General features: G+C 38.0%; 1 protein-coding gene across 1 annotated transcript in view; it reads left to right on the forward strand.

Moving 5' to 3' along the window:
* The window catches only part of LOC125381585 (cubilin-like), a 212,522-nt gene extending 196,519 nt beyond the window's left edge, over window positions 1-16,003 (forward strand). The window contains exons 8-9 of the mRNA XM_048398646.1: window positions 15,356-15,522; window positions 15,998-16,003. Of these exons, the coding sequence (XP_048254603.1) occupies window positions 15,356-15,522; window positions 15,998-16,003 (173 nt within the window). The remainder of the gene's footprint in view (window positions 1-15,355; window positions 15,523-15,997) is intronic.
* The last annotated feature ends 219 nt before the right edge of the window (window positions 16,004-16,222 follow it).

Below are 16,222 nucleotides of genomic sequence, written 5' to 3' on the forward strand. Positions count from 1 at the left end.
CAAATGTGGGAGACATTCACAAGTACGGGTATCCAGGCGGACACTCTTTCCACTACAACACGATGGCGGTCCGTCATTGTACGAAGTTTTAAGAGCAGATTTCGGATTGCCAAAAGTATTTTACACCAAAATCAGGTATGATGTAATAAATTATTATCATGACAATAGTCATAGATTTTATCTTTATTTTCCTCGTTCAAAATGGAAATCCGTAAATAATATATATCACCCTTCCAAGTGTATGTATGTTTAGTTGATAATATGAGGGAAAGGTACAATATCCCTGTATCGATACTCTATACATTCTGTATAAAATTATCTTAGGATGGCAGATGTCGGGGCTAGGATTTATTTGTATGTTTGTGGAAACATACTAATAAGAATCATTTCCTTAAAACATAAACATATTAGTTCATAACACAACTAAATAGTTATTAGATTATGTAAAAAGGATCAAGACATAAGACCCATGCACACGTTGAGGGGTTGGGGCGGGTGTGGAAGGAGTGTACCCACACATTAAAGTTTAAAGTCATTTTTACTACCTTTACATTATCCTCCCTGAAAGCCATCGTTAAGTTACAACCTGATGACAATTCAGTGCAGTGCCTCGATGAAGTCAACGGGGTGCACATGGGTTGCGTAACGCGTTGCTCATGCATGGAAGGGGAATGAACTTCTAGGCAGTAGTGTAGTTATAAATGTATGAGAAGAGGGTAGTGTAGAATACCAGTTTTGTTTAAAATGATCAAGAAGTCTTACCTTAAATAATCTGATAAAAATGTCAATATTCCCAAAATCCTGGCTAATCCATACAAAACCAAACCCAAATTGAAATAGCATATGTTTGAAATGTGTAGCCCATGTGATTCTGCCAGCATCATCAAGAGACTTCAACATTAAATAACACTGATGAGATAGCCTATATCTATCTGGAGTGATTAATCTACACCAGTACTTAACTGCCCTTGACATGTATGTAAGCTGAAGTAGAGCTCCACCAGATTCACCCAGTACCATACTATTGCATGTACTTTTACCAACTTTCAGGACATATTTTCACATCCTTGTCTGAACATTTTCAGTAGTTTTACAATATGTTGTTCCCCAGATTTCTGAACCATAGCACAATATTGGTGTCACCATTGCATCAAAAATCCTGAAAAGATCAGTACAAATAATATTACCTACTCTCTGTTGATACCTGTATATTGCCATTAGGGCTTTATTTGCTTGTGATGTAAAGGGCCTGTCACACACTACCGATATACCTCACCAGGACTAAACCAGAGCAAACATTTAACAACAGTGAGAAAATCGGCGGAGCTCCGGCGAGAAAGCACTTGAAAAATCAAAATTGACCGTAGCAATACCGATGTAGTACCGGCGTTCCCATTGAGATACCGTTGTCCTACCAATGTAAGAGCCGATGTGCTACCAAATACCACTTTTCTGTCACCTTAGTGTTACTGATCCGCCGCCGATGTTATACCGATGTACCACATTTGACTGGAGCTATAGCAGAGTGATACTGTTGCGCTGCCGATGCACTACCGATGTGACGGTGGAGCTCCGGTATCACGTAGTCGGCGCATCGGTACTACTTCGGTGGTATTCGGCCGTACTACGGTATCACAGTGATACCAGCACGCTACACGTTGAAGCAACAGGAGAGCCGCCGATCCATTACGGGGCGCTACCGGTGCTCTACCGACATTAACGAAGCCATACCGGAGTACTGCCATTGTAGTCCCATTGCTCGCTCCTGCAGCGCGACGGCGGAAATTTGTAAGCATGTTCAAAAATTCCTAACGTCGCCTACCGTTGCTAAATTTGAATCTGATGAATATCCAAGAGATGGGAGCGATTTATTTCACCTAGGAGATTCAAACAAGTAAATACATGTTTCGAAGACAAAAAAGGCTGAATTTTCCAAAAATGATTTCCTTTAAAAAGTCAGATTATTTCACTCTAGGGGGCGCTGAAGTTATGACTTAGCACTTTTTTATATTATACTACTTCCAAGTAAATGGACGTTTTCATCAAAGAAAAAGACAATTTTAATATTTGGTGTTAAAATAAATAAGAATTCAACAACCTACACAAAACTTAAGCGTTCTGATATATTTCTGGTGCAATAACACTTGTGTTGGCACAACAAATTGCAAACATAATCAATGTTGACACTTTTCAATCATTTCTCTTCCTTCGCATAAAAAAAAAATTTCATGAATTCTATTTTCTGAAACAAAAATGTGTTAGAAATTAAGATAAGTTTTAACCATGCTATTTAAAGTAATTAAAAGGTTTTTGCGAAATGAGTGAGTGAGTGAGTTAGAATTTAACGTCGCATCGGCATTATCTCAGCCATATAGCGACGACACCAAGTTAATATATTTACAATTTAGTCGTTGATGCAAAGTTTTGTTTAAAAACAAGTTGTACCTCTGCTTCCTGCATGATACCCAAGCAGGATTTACGTCATCACTTTAGCCACTGGTGGCTGTGCACAGTGCTAGCCAATATTAAAAAAAACAACTCATCAGTGAGTTGGCTTAAAAACACTGGTTGATGATAGTTACATTGATTATGATAGGATTACGTGTCACGCAGGGGGGCAATATTTTTTCGGTACTTTAACCTCCTGGACAGAGCCTTCAATAATGTCTGTTAAGAGTAGCATCACACCAAAGTAAGAAACAAACATTTAATTATTCACATACACATTTAAAATTTATTATACAGGGCAATTTCTTTCAAGTTATTTATGATGACACGGGAAAAGAGATCTTGTAGATTTACACTTTGATAATGTGAATCCCTTGCGATTGCAAAGTCCACACAGTCAAGCAATATATGCTTGATGGTGAACCTTTCATCACAAGGGATACACTTAGGAGGTTCGTCCTCATCTGTCTTAAGCAGAAATTCGTGTGTAAACCGACTGTGGCCAATACGACATCGTCGTAAAACGACCTCGTCATGTCTTGACTGACAACCCAAGTAGGTATGACCGATTGTTGGTTTCAATTCGTGTAGTTTATTGCTTCCTACTTGGGTGTCCCACCTCTTTTGCATGAGATCCCGAGTATAAGATTTGATAGTTGGTTTGAAATCACTGTATGGGATCAGTAGTGGAGATCACGTTTTGTCAAGACCTGATTTAGCTGCAGCATCGGCTTTGAGTTACCTGTTATGCCAACATGACTTGGTAACCAGCAAAAGACGATGTAACATTGGCAAGTGGAAAGAACATTATAGAGTTCTAAAATATCAAGGATAATAGGTTGATATGGTGAGACACTTTTAAGTGCCTGAAGGCAAGATAAAGAATCATAGAAGATGTTGAAATGTTTAGATTGGTTATGTTGTTGAATATAGGTCAAAGCTGTTAGGATAGCTTTGGCCTCAGCAGTAAAAATTGAACTCAAATCTGGGATTCTTGAGGAGACAGTTCTGGATCCAACGATGGTGGCACTTGCAACTTTGCCACCATCCGTAGACCCGTCTGTAAAAATGGACCTGTGAGAATTATATTTGGAGCGTTATTGGTTATATGATTGTTGATATACCAAAGGATTGGTATCCAACTTTTTTAGATTGGTTAGAGTGAGGTCTACTTCTGGCTTCACCATCTGCCAGGGAGGAGAAGGCAGAAGACGGTGAGGTGATATAATATTTAAATCTATTTAGCTGCAGTGATGTGTGGTTGAATTCTCATTCCAAGTGGTGGAACCAGGTTTGATAGATTTTGAAACAGGTTTTAATATTGAGGGTGGAAACCACAATTGTATGCTCGATTAGATTTATTTGAGTGCAATTTAGTGATATACTGCAGTGAAAGTTTAATGCGGCACAGTTCGAGTGAAGGTTCATCTGCCTCCACATACAAACTGTTCACGGGATAGGTCCTAAAAGCTCAAAGACAGAGTCTTAGACCTTGATGCTGAATAGTGTCCAATTTTACTAAATTGCAGGCTCCACCATAGACAATGGAACCATAGTCTAGTTTGGAGCGTATTAGCGATCTGTACAAGTGAAGGAGGGTGGTCTGATCCCCTCACCACTCGGAATTTGAACGACTTTTAACAAGTCGAGAGCCTTGAGGCACTTTGCCTTGAGATATTTAATGTGTGGTACGAATGTGAGATGACGGTCAAATATGAGGCCCAGGAATTTGGCCTCCTCTACTACCTTGATAGGAGTACCATCTAAAATTAAATCTGGATCCTTGTGAGGTTTGTATTTACGACAAAAGTGAATACAGTTTGTTTTGGATTTAGAAAATTCGAAGACGTTTTCGTTTGCCCATTTTTGAGTTTTGTTAAGACAGAGCTGTAGCTACAGAGCTGTAGCTGTCTTTCTATTGTATTCATATTCTTATCACAACAAGAAATGTTGAAATTGTCTACAAAAAGTGAACCGTCAACGCTATTGTTTAATACTTCAGTGAGACTATTAATTTTGATCCTGAAAAGGGTGACTGATAGTATGCTGCCTTGAGGGACGCCCTGATCTTGATCGAAACGATCAGACAGAGTAGATCCCCACTCGTACTCATGAAATTGTCTGTTGTTTAAAAATTGAGATATGAACTGAGGTAATCTGCCCCTCAATCCAAATTCATGCAAAACTTTTAAAATACCATGTTTCCACGTTGTATCATATGCTTTCTCTAGATCGAAAAAGATTGATACAGTATGTTGTTTGTTAACAATGGACCTTTTAATAAACGATTCTAAACGCACCAAACGGTCAATGGTACTTCTGTTTTTTTCGGAAACCACACTGGATGTCACTCAGGAGGTTATTGGTCTCCAGGTACCAGACTAATCGATTGTTGACCATGCGCTCCATGGTTTTACAAACACAGCTAGTTAATGATATTGGACGGTAGTTGGATGGATCTGTATGATCCCGTCCTGGCTTTGGAATAGGAATAATAATAGCATTGTGCCACGAAGAAGGGAAATTTCAGGTTGTCCATATTTCATCAAATATACTAAGTAACGTTTCCAAACATGAATTGGGCAAGTGTTTCAGGAGCTGATAGTGGATGTTGTCAGCTCCTGCTGCAGTCTCATGAGATTGCCCTAGGGCAGTATATAATTCATGGAGGGAAAATGTTTCGTTATAGTCCTCACCATTATCAGAGTTAAAATTGACTTTTCTCTTTTCCTGCTGTTTTTGAAATTGAGGATTATAGTTTGATGATGCGGAATGGTTTGCCAAGTGTCACCAAGTTTGTTGTCAATTTCGGATTTAGTAGTTAAAAGTGTATTACCATCTTTGAGATGGTGAACTCCAGATTTGGATCCTTTTCCCTTAATGTTTTGAATCATGTTCCACACCTTGGACATGGATGTGCGGGAATTAATTTTTGATAAATAGTTTCTCCAGGATTGACGCTTATTCTGTTTAAAGGTACGTCTCGCTTTAGCGCCCGTGATTTTAACGTTATTTAAATTGTGGACAGTTGGATGTCGTCAGAAATATTTTTCAGCTTTCTTCTTATTTTCCCTAGCTTGTTTACAATTATTATTGAACCATGGTTTACGTATATGAGGGTTTGCAGAGGACTTAGGAATGCTTTCGTCTCCAATAGCATTCAATATATCTGAAAAAAGTTGTATAGGATTAGGAACATTCCTGAAACTGTCAGGTAATAGTTTTCCAGTACATAGTGTTTGGAACAAAGACCAATCGGCCTTTGTAAAGTTCCACCTTGTTGAAGGTGGTTCGTCTGACGGATTGATAGTTGTAAGTATTGTTTTGAAAATGGTCGCTTCCACAAAGGTCATCATGGACCGACCATTCAAATTCATTTAAAATATTTGAATCCGTCAGTGAAAGGTCAAGGGCAGAGTATGTGCCAGTGGCGGGATGAAGATATGTGGTATTACCATCATTGAAGATGCATAAGTCATCGTTTGAGATAAAATCTTCAAGGACTTTTCCCCTTATTATTTGTGTCAGTACTCCCCCACAGGGGAGTATGACTGTTTAAATTGCCCATGATGATACAGGGCTTCGGGAGTTGATCGTACAAGGTCTGAAGATCTGGTTGACGGATAGTTGAGAAAGGTGGAAGGTACAGTGAACACAGTGTAAACACTGTGTTCAAAGTATCACGGACAGCAACAGCTTGAAGAGTAGTGTTGAGTGGAACAGGGCTATGGATTATGCTCTGCTTCACAAGGATAGAAGAGCCATTAAAAGTTGTATTTCATTAAAATTCTTCTTAAGACCTCTGCAATTCCATTGTATTATGTTTTGTGGATTCATGGGGGTGTTTCCACAGGAGAAATGTCACGCGAACGTGAGGAAGACTTTGTAGTACTCCTATGTGGTATCATGTGGAGATGGAATTACCTCCATGTCCAGAGGACCAAAAGGAGTAATGAACCTCCACTGGGACCTCTAAAGGAGAGGTGGCCTTTGGTGTTTGAAGCTGTTCTCTCAGCTGATTCTTTTTTAATAATTGCCTTTCCCTGTTTGTAAGTTTAACTGGTTCTGGTTCTGGTTCTGGTGTTATTTTGGGAGTCTGAGACTCAACATTGTTGACGATTTTTAGTTTTGGTTTTGGGCTGAGGACACATTCTTGTTTATCTTCCCTGGGTCCCCACGGGAATATTGCGAAATGAGTGACCATGGTCATATTATAAATGCTGACACAAGGGAGATAACTCTTTGATTTGGTATTCATTAAAGTTGTCATTTGGATACATTAAAAAATAAATAAATGAAGACACCTAAGATAAGAATCTTTATCTATAGTTAATATAAAGAATATACAGAAGAGCACAAACACATTTCTCAATAAATTTCAATACAAAGAGGTATTTTACAGCAGCTTCCATGTACAATAATTCTTCTTTAGCCTCCCTTATAGCATTTGCAATGAGAATGTCTGCATAAGAAGTTTCATGTCTTATTTAGTTTTCATGTTACTATGATAATCAATTTCAAATTCATAATATCGTGAGATTCTTCTTGAGAATCGAAATGACCACATGTTCGTATTTCAGATGTATTTCAACTATTCAAATTTTGGCTATCTAGATGCCAGAAATCAAACAGTTACTGACCCATTTGATTGTTGCCTGCTCTAAGAGTCATGTTAGTAGGACACAAATGGTTATTTAAGCTATTTACTTTAGTTCTCTGGATGCTAATGACATGTATAACCAGCTCACATATTCAAGACGTGATGAACATTAATCTTCTTCATCTGTGTCTGTGTCACTTTCACTGACTGAACTGGCATTTGGTCACCATCAAACCAAACAATTTGGTAGGTTCTATCTTCTACCTTCCAGCCATGTCCTTCTTGTGCATATTCAACATGAGTTGGTGTGTGAGCATTTCTCCAAACACTTGATACAAAGTTTGTTCGTTTGATATTCTCAACTTATGTTCTCTTGGGTGGCGGAAACACACGTGGGTCACACCTGTCAAGTGGAGTAGAATTTGTTTAAGGAGCATACTTCTGTTTAAAAATACTAATCAAATGTCATTTATGTCTGACATCTCCGGTTTGGAATATAAGGTGCACACAAGATATTCAATTCCAGAAATAAATTTTCTGGTCGTGTCTGTGACAAGCCCACACATTTAAATATTGACTTGAAGGCATCTGATGACTGTACCATTTACAAGGATCAACACTTTCCCTTTCTAATGAATGCAGTTGTGTAGTCGCACCATGTGAATGCGTGTACGGATGAAAGTATTTGACATATGTCCTTGCCAATTACAGAAGCAAATGCATTGATGTCGAAATAGCGTCTTGTGTTGTTGCTGCTGTTCCCGGGATCAATCCGGACAGACCCCCCTTCCAGGCGTTGTAATTAATGAAGTACACCTGTATCTGATGCCCTAACTGATATGTTTTGAGAATCAAGATTTTCACAAACATTACACAGATTGTATATAATATAATATCATGAATATCAAATTATTTATCATAGTTACACATACACTAAATACGTTTTGTTTAGGCCAAATAAGACATGAAACTTCTTTTGCAGCCATTCTCATTGCAACTGCTATAAGGTATGCTAAGGGATAAGTATTGTAAATTGAAGTTGCTGTAAAATACTTCATTAGAGAGAAATGTTTTTGTGCTTTTCTTTATAGCTTCAAACGGAACTTGTTTTAACTGATGATCCATTAACTAAAGATTCGCACCCGAAGTGCTTTCATATTTCTTAAAATGCATCCAAATGACAACTTTTATGAATACCATTGGAAAGAGTTATCTCCCTTGTGTCAACATTTATGATATGACCATCGCCACTTATTTCGCAATAACATTTTAATGGAATGGTTAAAATATATTACCTTAATTTCTGACACATTTCTGTGACAGAAAATAGAATTTATGCAATGTTTCTTTTCAATGTGAAGGAAGGGAAATAAACAAAAAGTGTCAACATTGATTATTTTTGCAATTTTCCGGTATTATTGCACCAGAAATATATCAGAACGCTCAAGTTTTGTGTAAGACTGTGTATGTTGTTGAATTATATCTATTTTGAAAACATATATTAAAAGAAAAAACATTATTTTTGATGAAAACATCCATTTACTTGGAAGTAGTTTTATGCAAAAAAAGTGCTGAGTCATGACTTCAGCGCCCCCTAGTTTGAAAATGGACCATCAGATTTTTGTAAGACAAACATTTTTGGTAAATTCAGCCTTTTTTGTCTTCAAACTTGCATTAACTTATATGGACCTCTTGGGTGAAATAAATCACTCCCTTCTCTTGGACTATATCCTTCAAACACTTGGCACCCCCCTGAGAGGGTATGTAAGACCAAGTCTTTCAAAGTATACTTATTTGTACCACTCTTTTAATGGTAGCATATGTGTTGTTTTAATGTTTGCTAAATTTGTCAATAATCGCCAACAGCTGAAGGGATGATGCAAATCCGGCTGGGGTCCATGTTGGTAAAAAAAAGTACTGTAAGTCCCCATGGACCCTAGCATGGTGATCTCTCTTCAGTGGCTGGCGATAAATAGCTAATTTTTATCTTGTATTGTTACATATGATGTTATATTTTTATGGCTTTCTACTAGTTTTTATTATAATCTGTGATAAATCTAGTTATTTTACTATCCATTGCTAACCGGTTTTTATTCACTCTAAATATATGTATTTTTAATGTACTTATCGTCATGATATGGCTGAAATACTGCCGATGTGACGTTAAATATTAACTCACTCACTCACTTAAACACTTGGCCACCAAGTCAAACAATACATGACAAGCTAAACCATAATGGCTACAAAAAGCGACCAAACCTGTGTTGACATATCACCAAACGAATGCCTGAAGCCATTCCACCCCACTGATTCTAGCATTGTCATGTTAAACCTCATGTGGAAGAAACAGATGTTTTTTTAGAGGAAGTGAAGATCCTAAAGTGATAACCTAGCGTTGAGTGCCTGTGTGAGACCATTGGCCTGAAAAGCTTCTCCCTAACTCTCGGGAAAGAATTCTCCGCCGAGGAGCAACACATAACCAAGAAGAAGTCATAAATATCCGAAAAGATCTCAGAATGAGTCGAAGTAAACAAACAAGTTGTCTGAGACCCAGAAAGTCTGCATTACGATCAAAACTAGCAGATCAAATTGTTACTGAGATAGTACCACGGCTGGAGAACTCAGATAAATCCAGAACAAGTCAACTGGGAGATCGGAAGACCAGTCATTGTTGTAAAGCAGCTAGTTAAACCACCAGGACCGGAGAACCTGGCTGTATCAGTGTTCTGGGTGGCGTGAACAGAAATGTCCCTGTGTACATGATTACCCATACCGTTACAGTGGCTGTCATGGATCCCACATTTCCAAGACAGGGTAAACGAAACAGTAAGGCATGTCTCCCAATATTTACTTGCCATATGTATCCTTTCCTATTGGACATACCCCACGACTTTATGCTCCTTATGTGCTCTATTTTGCATATTCTGCTGAAAACCAGTCTTTTGCTCGAATGCAATGACACTTGCCCTGTTGGTCTGTATAAAACTGCTTCTGCCACCCCGAAACAAGAATTGTCATGAAAAGTAATCTGAATAAACCTAGCCCTAGACAGGGCACATTTCCCCCTTTTGTCTTCTTCAAACGTACCCATCTTGTCGGACAAAATATGAGCCTTATACATATGAAATTATATAATACAATGCATGCGCATAATGAGGAATACTCAAAAAAGAGTTTTTATTGACATCTTCAAAATTCAGAATCATCCTTCTTGCAATGAAGAACTGTATTATGTTATTATCCTACCAATTTGTCTTACTTTTCCCTACTGTCATCGTGTCATAAAATAATTCGAAGATCATTGACCATGGAATCCCTTACAATTTCGGATTGAGACTTTAAGATTTGATGTTACGCAAAAATACACAACAAATAAATGAAGACAACTGTAAGTGCTACCCAGGTCAACAAACAGTTATCAAGTGAAGATGATAAATTAGTTAATTATGTCATTTATAAGCTCACCGGGTCCGTACCGCCATACCGTGGCGTCTGTCGTCGGTCCGTTGTCCGTCCTCCGTGCGTTGTTCCTCCCCTGTCAGTCGTCCCTCGTCCGTACGTCAACATTTTATTCAAACGACTTCTTCTGAACCACTTTTTGGACTGGAAGCATGCCTAGGTGGTGGGGACTCAAAATTGTTCAAATATTGGGGCTGACACCCCAAGGGGCTGAGGGGCGGGGCCAAATAGTGGCAATTTGGCTATATTGCTTTAAGCGACTTCTCCTGTGGAACTAAGAGATAGATATCAATCAACCATATTAGGTTGGAAGCCTTCTCCGGCGGTGAGGATTACAAATTGTACAAATGGTGGGGCTGACACAACCAAGGGTCTGAGGGGCGGGTCGGGTCGAAAAAGTGGAAACTTGGCGCTTTTGCTTTAAACAACTTGTTTGCCTGGATCATTACATGAAAACGGTTAAGATCTTTATGCTACTTTTGTATCTAGAAATCTACACGTTCATGCTGTCAGATTTGCCATCCACCCCTTTTAAAAGCTGACAGAGTCACAATTACGAAATCTTTGCAGCATTATGTACATGTACAATGCAAATGTATATTTTGTCATGATTGTGTAAATATCCAGGTGAGCGATACATGCCCTATATGCCCCTTGTTTTGAATTTGGCAAGGGAAAGATATGTGTGCTTTTGGTTTCAGCAATGATGGATAAACTAGGAATATTGTAATTCATTTTGGATGTAATTAAGTTCCTTGTAACTGGCGGAAATTTATCCAAGGAATTAACATGAGATGAATTAAACATGATATTTTGGAAAACTAAGTTAGATCTTACAAAAGGATTGTAAGAGTATGAGAGTATCATGACGCGTATTTCCGTTCCATCCTATTAATGATGTAACAATCCAGATTTGTGTACCCCAACCTAAAAGGGCGGTAATATATAGTGGTATCAAGGAATTCCGTCCGTCCGTCCGTCCATCCTTCCAAGGACATTTTTGTGCGACCTATAACTTGAAAACTACTGCATTCTTTTCAAACTTAGTGAACACGTTCAGTGAACAGTAGAGGTGTAGTGCGAAGTTTGATTTAACAAATTCTGTAATTAGTTCACCGAAAGTTGCTAATTTACATAAATTGGTTTGGTTTGAATTGTTTAAACGCCGCACTTAGCAATATTACAGCTATATGATGGCGGTCTGTAAATAATAGAGTCTGGACCAGACAATCCAGTGATTAATATCATGAGCATCGATCCACGCAATTTGGATCGATGACATGCATCAACCAAGTCAGCGAGCCTGATTACCCGATCTCGTTAGTCGCCTCTTACGACAAGCATAATCGCCTTTTACGGCAAGCATGGGTAGCTGAAGACCCATTCTACCCCGGATCTTCACGGGCCTACGGAAATTGAGGAACTTGAGTGTTCTCATAATATTGTCATCAACAAAACAAACTGTTTGATTAAATGTAAAATAAACATGATAACATAAAAAAGAAATATTGGACTATATGCTCAACGGGTGGCCGTTACGGGTGCTAAAATATTTGGCTGACGCTTTTTTAATTTGTGGGATTTCCTTTTTGAGGTACAAAAACTCCTGAAAGCTGAACATTTATGCGAATCATACGTAATTCAAACAATTAGGAAACAGTTATTGTGAGTTATATTTGGGTGTGTTGAAAGGTTATTTTGGAAGTCCACAGACATTGAATGAAAGAGGCGACCTTTTTTCTGAGTGAAATATTTCAAAACGTGCGCTTAGAGATCACATCTATATTAGGTGGGAAGGTTGGAAGGCAAGTTTGAAGTTTCCCGAGTTGGTGCCAAGGTGTCTTGCAGACCCCTTTGATAATGATGATCTTGATTGAAGTGTATGGAATGCATTCATTTTGTCCAATTTGCTATTTGTCAATAGGATATATCCAGATTCCAGGCACAGACATGGCCAGTACATCGTCAGTCCGAGGCTGTTGAAAATCTTCAGGGACTAGTTGATTTCTCCTTAAATCCATTTAACATTAACAATTAGTCCGAGATGTGGACTACTTGGATTTGAGCAATGGGGTCGACCCCTACAGAACATTGGAATTGATTTGTTTCACACTTGATGGCAAAGTGTCTTGATCAACATTGATGATTTTGACCTTGACATGATTTACAGGGAAGTTGGAAGCAATTGACCAATTTGTTGTTTTTGAGCAGACATTCTCAAGAACGTCAAAATGGAAGTGTAATGGTGGGCTAGCCTAATGGTTATTGCGTTCGCCGATCACGCCGAAGTTCAGGGTTCGGTTCCGAACATACGTACAGTGTATCATGCCCTTGTCTGATGTCTGCCAGATATTTCCAGAACATTGGCATTGACTTCGTTTGAAATATCGTGCCACAGGACATCACAAGATAGGTCCCCAGTTCAGTTCATTTTGTAGAACACTGACTGGTTGCCTTCCAAAACGGCCTTTAGAATATTAAAATTTGTTAGTGATGTTTAAAAATGCCCCATCAAAGGGGGATGAAATCATGAACATTCAGATTCAGATTGTCACCGACCATCAGCAGTTTGCTGATAAATTATCAAAATGTCCAAAATATTTTCGAAGGATCGGTCTAGTTGTTCGATGATAAACCAGAACCTGTCGAATGTCATCCAAACCTATCTGATCCGATTTTCGAGTGGGTTTATTTAATTATATATTTTGAGGCAAAACACATGCCTACAATGTGAACACGTTTTTGGAAATCACGTCTCACAAAATGTATAGACTTCAGAGTACTTTGCGCCAAGTAATCTTTCCATTGGTAACATGTATCTTTTTTTTCGAAAAACCTATTTCATTGTAAAGATATAGGAAAAGACTTCTGTATTGTTCACACTGCTGGCCGATCCTGACGCTATACTTCTAAAAGTGCTCAGTTTTATATTTTTCTGAAAGACTGGTGCGAGACTAATTGGTTAATTAAAGGCAAATCTTACTTGAAATGGTTAGGTTATCTAATGGCGTTAAACCCATAACTGGGCATTATACTTATTACCTCTCATCTTCTTTGGATATATAAAGAACAATAAAAAAGAATAACACACAAATTGGACACATTGTTTCTAACTTGTATTGGTTGGCTTGGCTGCTGTCTGGGTAGCCGCACCAATTGGATGGCCCAACAGGGAGTCAATTTTATTGATATAGCAAAATAGTGGCTTGGCTACTGCTCGAAATCTGTATTCATAACAATTCATCTATTAATTTCGTTAATGCTGTTGGACTACCTAAACCTCATTTGGTATAGCATAACCAGCAAAGCAGTGGGTTGATGAGTGTTTGTAGGCTGTTATGGAAAGTATTCATAACATTTGATCTTTTAATATCTAGGTCCGATATGTCGCAAAAGAAACAGAAGCACTGCACTGTATGGATTTTATTGAATTTTTTTGAAAGGTTTCTTTTGAGAGTCCAACATAATGTGGCGACCTTTACCTCATTTTGTGGACTGCTGTTTATTATTTAGCAATTTGACTTATTTTTATCCTATCTGTTTATTATGATGGCTATTTAATTCTCAAAGAAGCCTGAATTATATATAGAAACAAGAAAGTAAATATAATCCACCCTCACAAAGTATTCTTCCTTGTTTGTGTCATGTGACTTGGTTTCATATAAGTTCAGGAAGTATTTATGAAACTTTACGGTCTTACTAATATCTAATTATCAGGTTATATCCAGATGTCAATTTGTGTAATTGTGAAACAATTGAGAACGACGAAAAGTCGTCTGATTCGTTATAAGTTCAGGAAGTATTTATGAAACTTTACGGTCTTGCTAATATCTAATTATCAGGTTATATCTAGATGTCAATTTGTGTAATTGTGAAACAATTGAGAACGACGAAAAGTCGTCTGATTCGTTAAATTTTGCACCTTTATATTAACATGGTGAGTGTGTCAGTTGGTACTTACGCTGGTTAGAGCAGTATTTAGTTACACCAGGACGTGTCGAAAGTGAAACAGGTCATAGACGTCGTACTACCTTTTTCAAACTGGTGCTGATCACCTGAAGGGTATGTTGAGTTCAAATATTTGATTCAAATACATGATCAGTAGATCCTTGCACAACTGAGAGACGCAACTCTGCACAACGACTAGAGGTATCACGCTCAGCCTCTGCCCCCTTCGTAACCTTTTGCCAACAGGGTAACAGGGTAATAGTTACAGAAAGTTATTCCTGGTCACTGCTACGTGCATGTAGCCTAAAGTTCAGAGTTGTTGATTTGGGCAAGTGTTATCATTTACAGTTATAAAAAGCCATAGTCCTCTAATACTTCAACCGCGCCGGTGCCACATCAGCATAGGTTTGTGGTCACAGATGTACAGATGTATAGACAGACAAACGTTTAAAAGTTTATTGTAATATATCAGTGTTTTCACAGGTGATAGTACAATTAAAGCATCTCACAGATTTGCTGTAAGATATGCGTGGAAGTCGGAATTTCTGAAAGCAGTTCATCTGTCACACATAAGTAGGACATGTTAGTTATTTTCTTTGGTGAGATAATGACAGTACCTTTCTGCATGGGGATATGTTTTATATCTTTCAACATCAACATTTAGCCTAAACTCTAAATTTACTGCCTCTACACTTTGAATAACTTATTCTTAATTATGCTACAATTGGCAGAGAAAAATATAATCGTCTACATCTAAAGAGATTTTGTTACGTTTTGCGCGACCGTTTTCACCTTTTACCTATTCAACAGTTTTGGATTTCTTTGATTTTTCGAATTTCTTGATAAGAAGAAACATAATGAACAACCATATACACACAAGCCTTATTGTGTCTACTTCAGGATGCGGTGAGCGCTACACAGGCTCCTCTGGTTCTTTCACCTCACCTAACTACCCTGGCAATTACGGCAACTATCTGCACTGTACCTACATCATTGATGCAGGAGAGACACTGGTCACCCTCGTGTTTGAAGATTTCATTACGGATGAAGTGTATGATGTTGTCAAGGTTTGTAAACATGTATGTTATTTGAAAAGCAATAAGAACCAATATGGAACAAAGCGTGCAATTAAAATATCAGATCAATGATTCTTTCAGAAAATACTTTTACAGACAGAAAATAGGAAGAAATTTCAAGGGCTTATGAGTACACATTAGAAAAAGCATAATGGCAACAAACAGACACCGATCATCCGGACAGTCTCCAACCATGTATATTACAAATACAATCATGATCTCAGTGATTTCCATCTGTTTTTTCGGATATTTCTTTATGATATACTTTGTTAGTGCCTGTTACTTCACTATTTCCTGAACATAATATTCTAAATTCTTCAGTTATATCCCTACTAAATACTTGTTTTGCTGTCACAATTCACAATTATCTGACCGACTTGACATGCAGCATACATGTAAGAGCTTCAAAATTTGCGTACCACCGCCTGTAACCACTGCACTGAATGCATGCATGTATCCTTATCAGCGATAATACGACGTACCCATGGACACATACTAAACTATGTATCATGTTTAAAAGCGTGAAATTTAGGGACAAAACGATTTAGAATGAACGATCAACTGATCAAACCGGTCACATTTTACATTAACATGGTTTACTGTTCTATGTAAGCAAACCAGGTTATTATTGATGTATCACTGGAGCACAGAACATATTACAGGACATGACAATTGATAAGCCTTGTTTAGG

Source organism: Haliotis rufescens, unplaced genomic scaffold, assembly GCF_023055435.1.
Source record: "Haliotis rufescens isolate VD_foot unplaced genomic scaffold, xgHalRufe1.0.p SCAF_18, whole genome shotgun sequence".
Taxonomy (NCBI): Eukaryota; Metazoa; Mollusca; class Gastropoda; order Lepetellida; family Haliotidae; genus Haliotis; species Haliotis rufescens.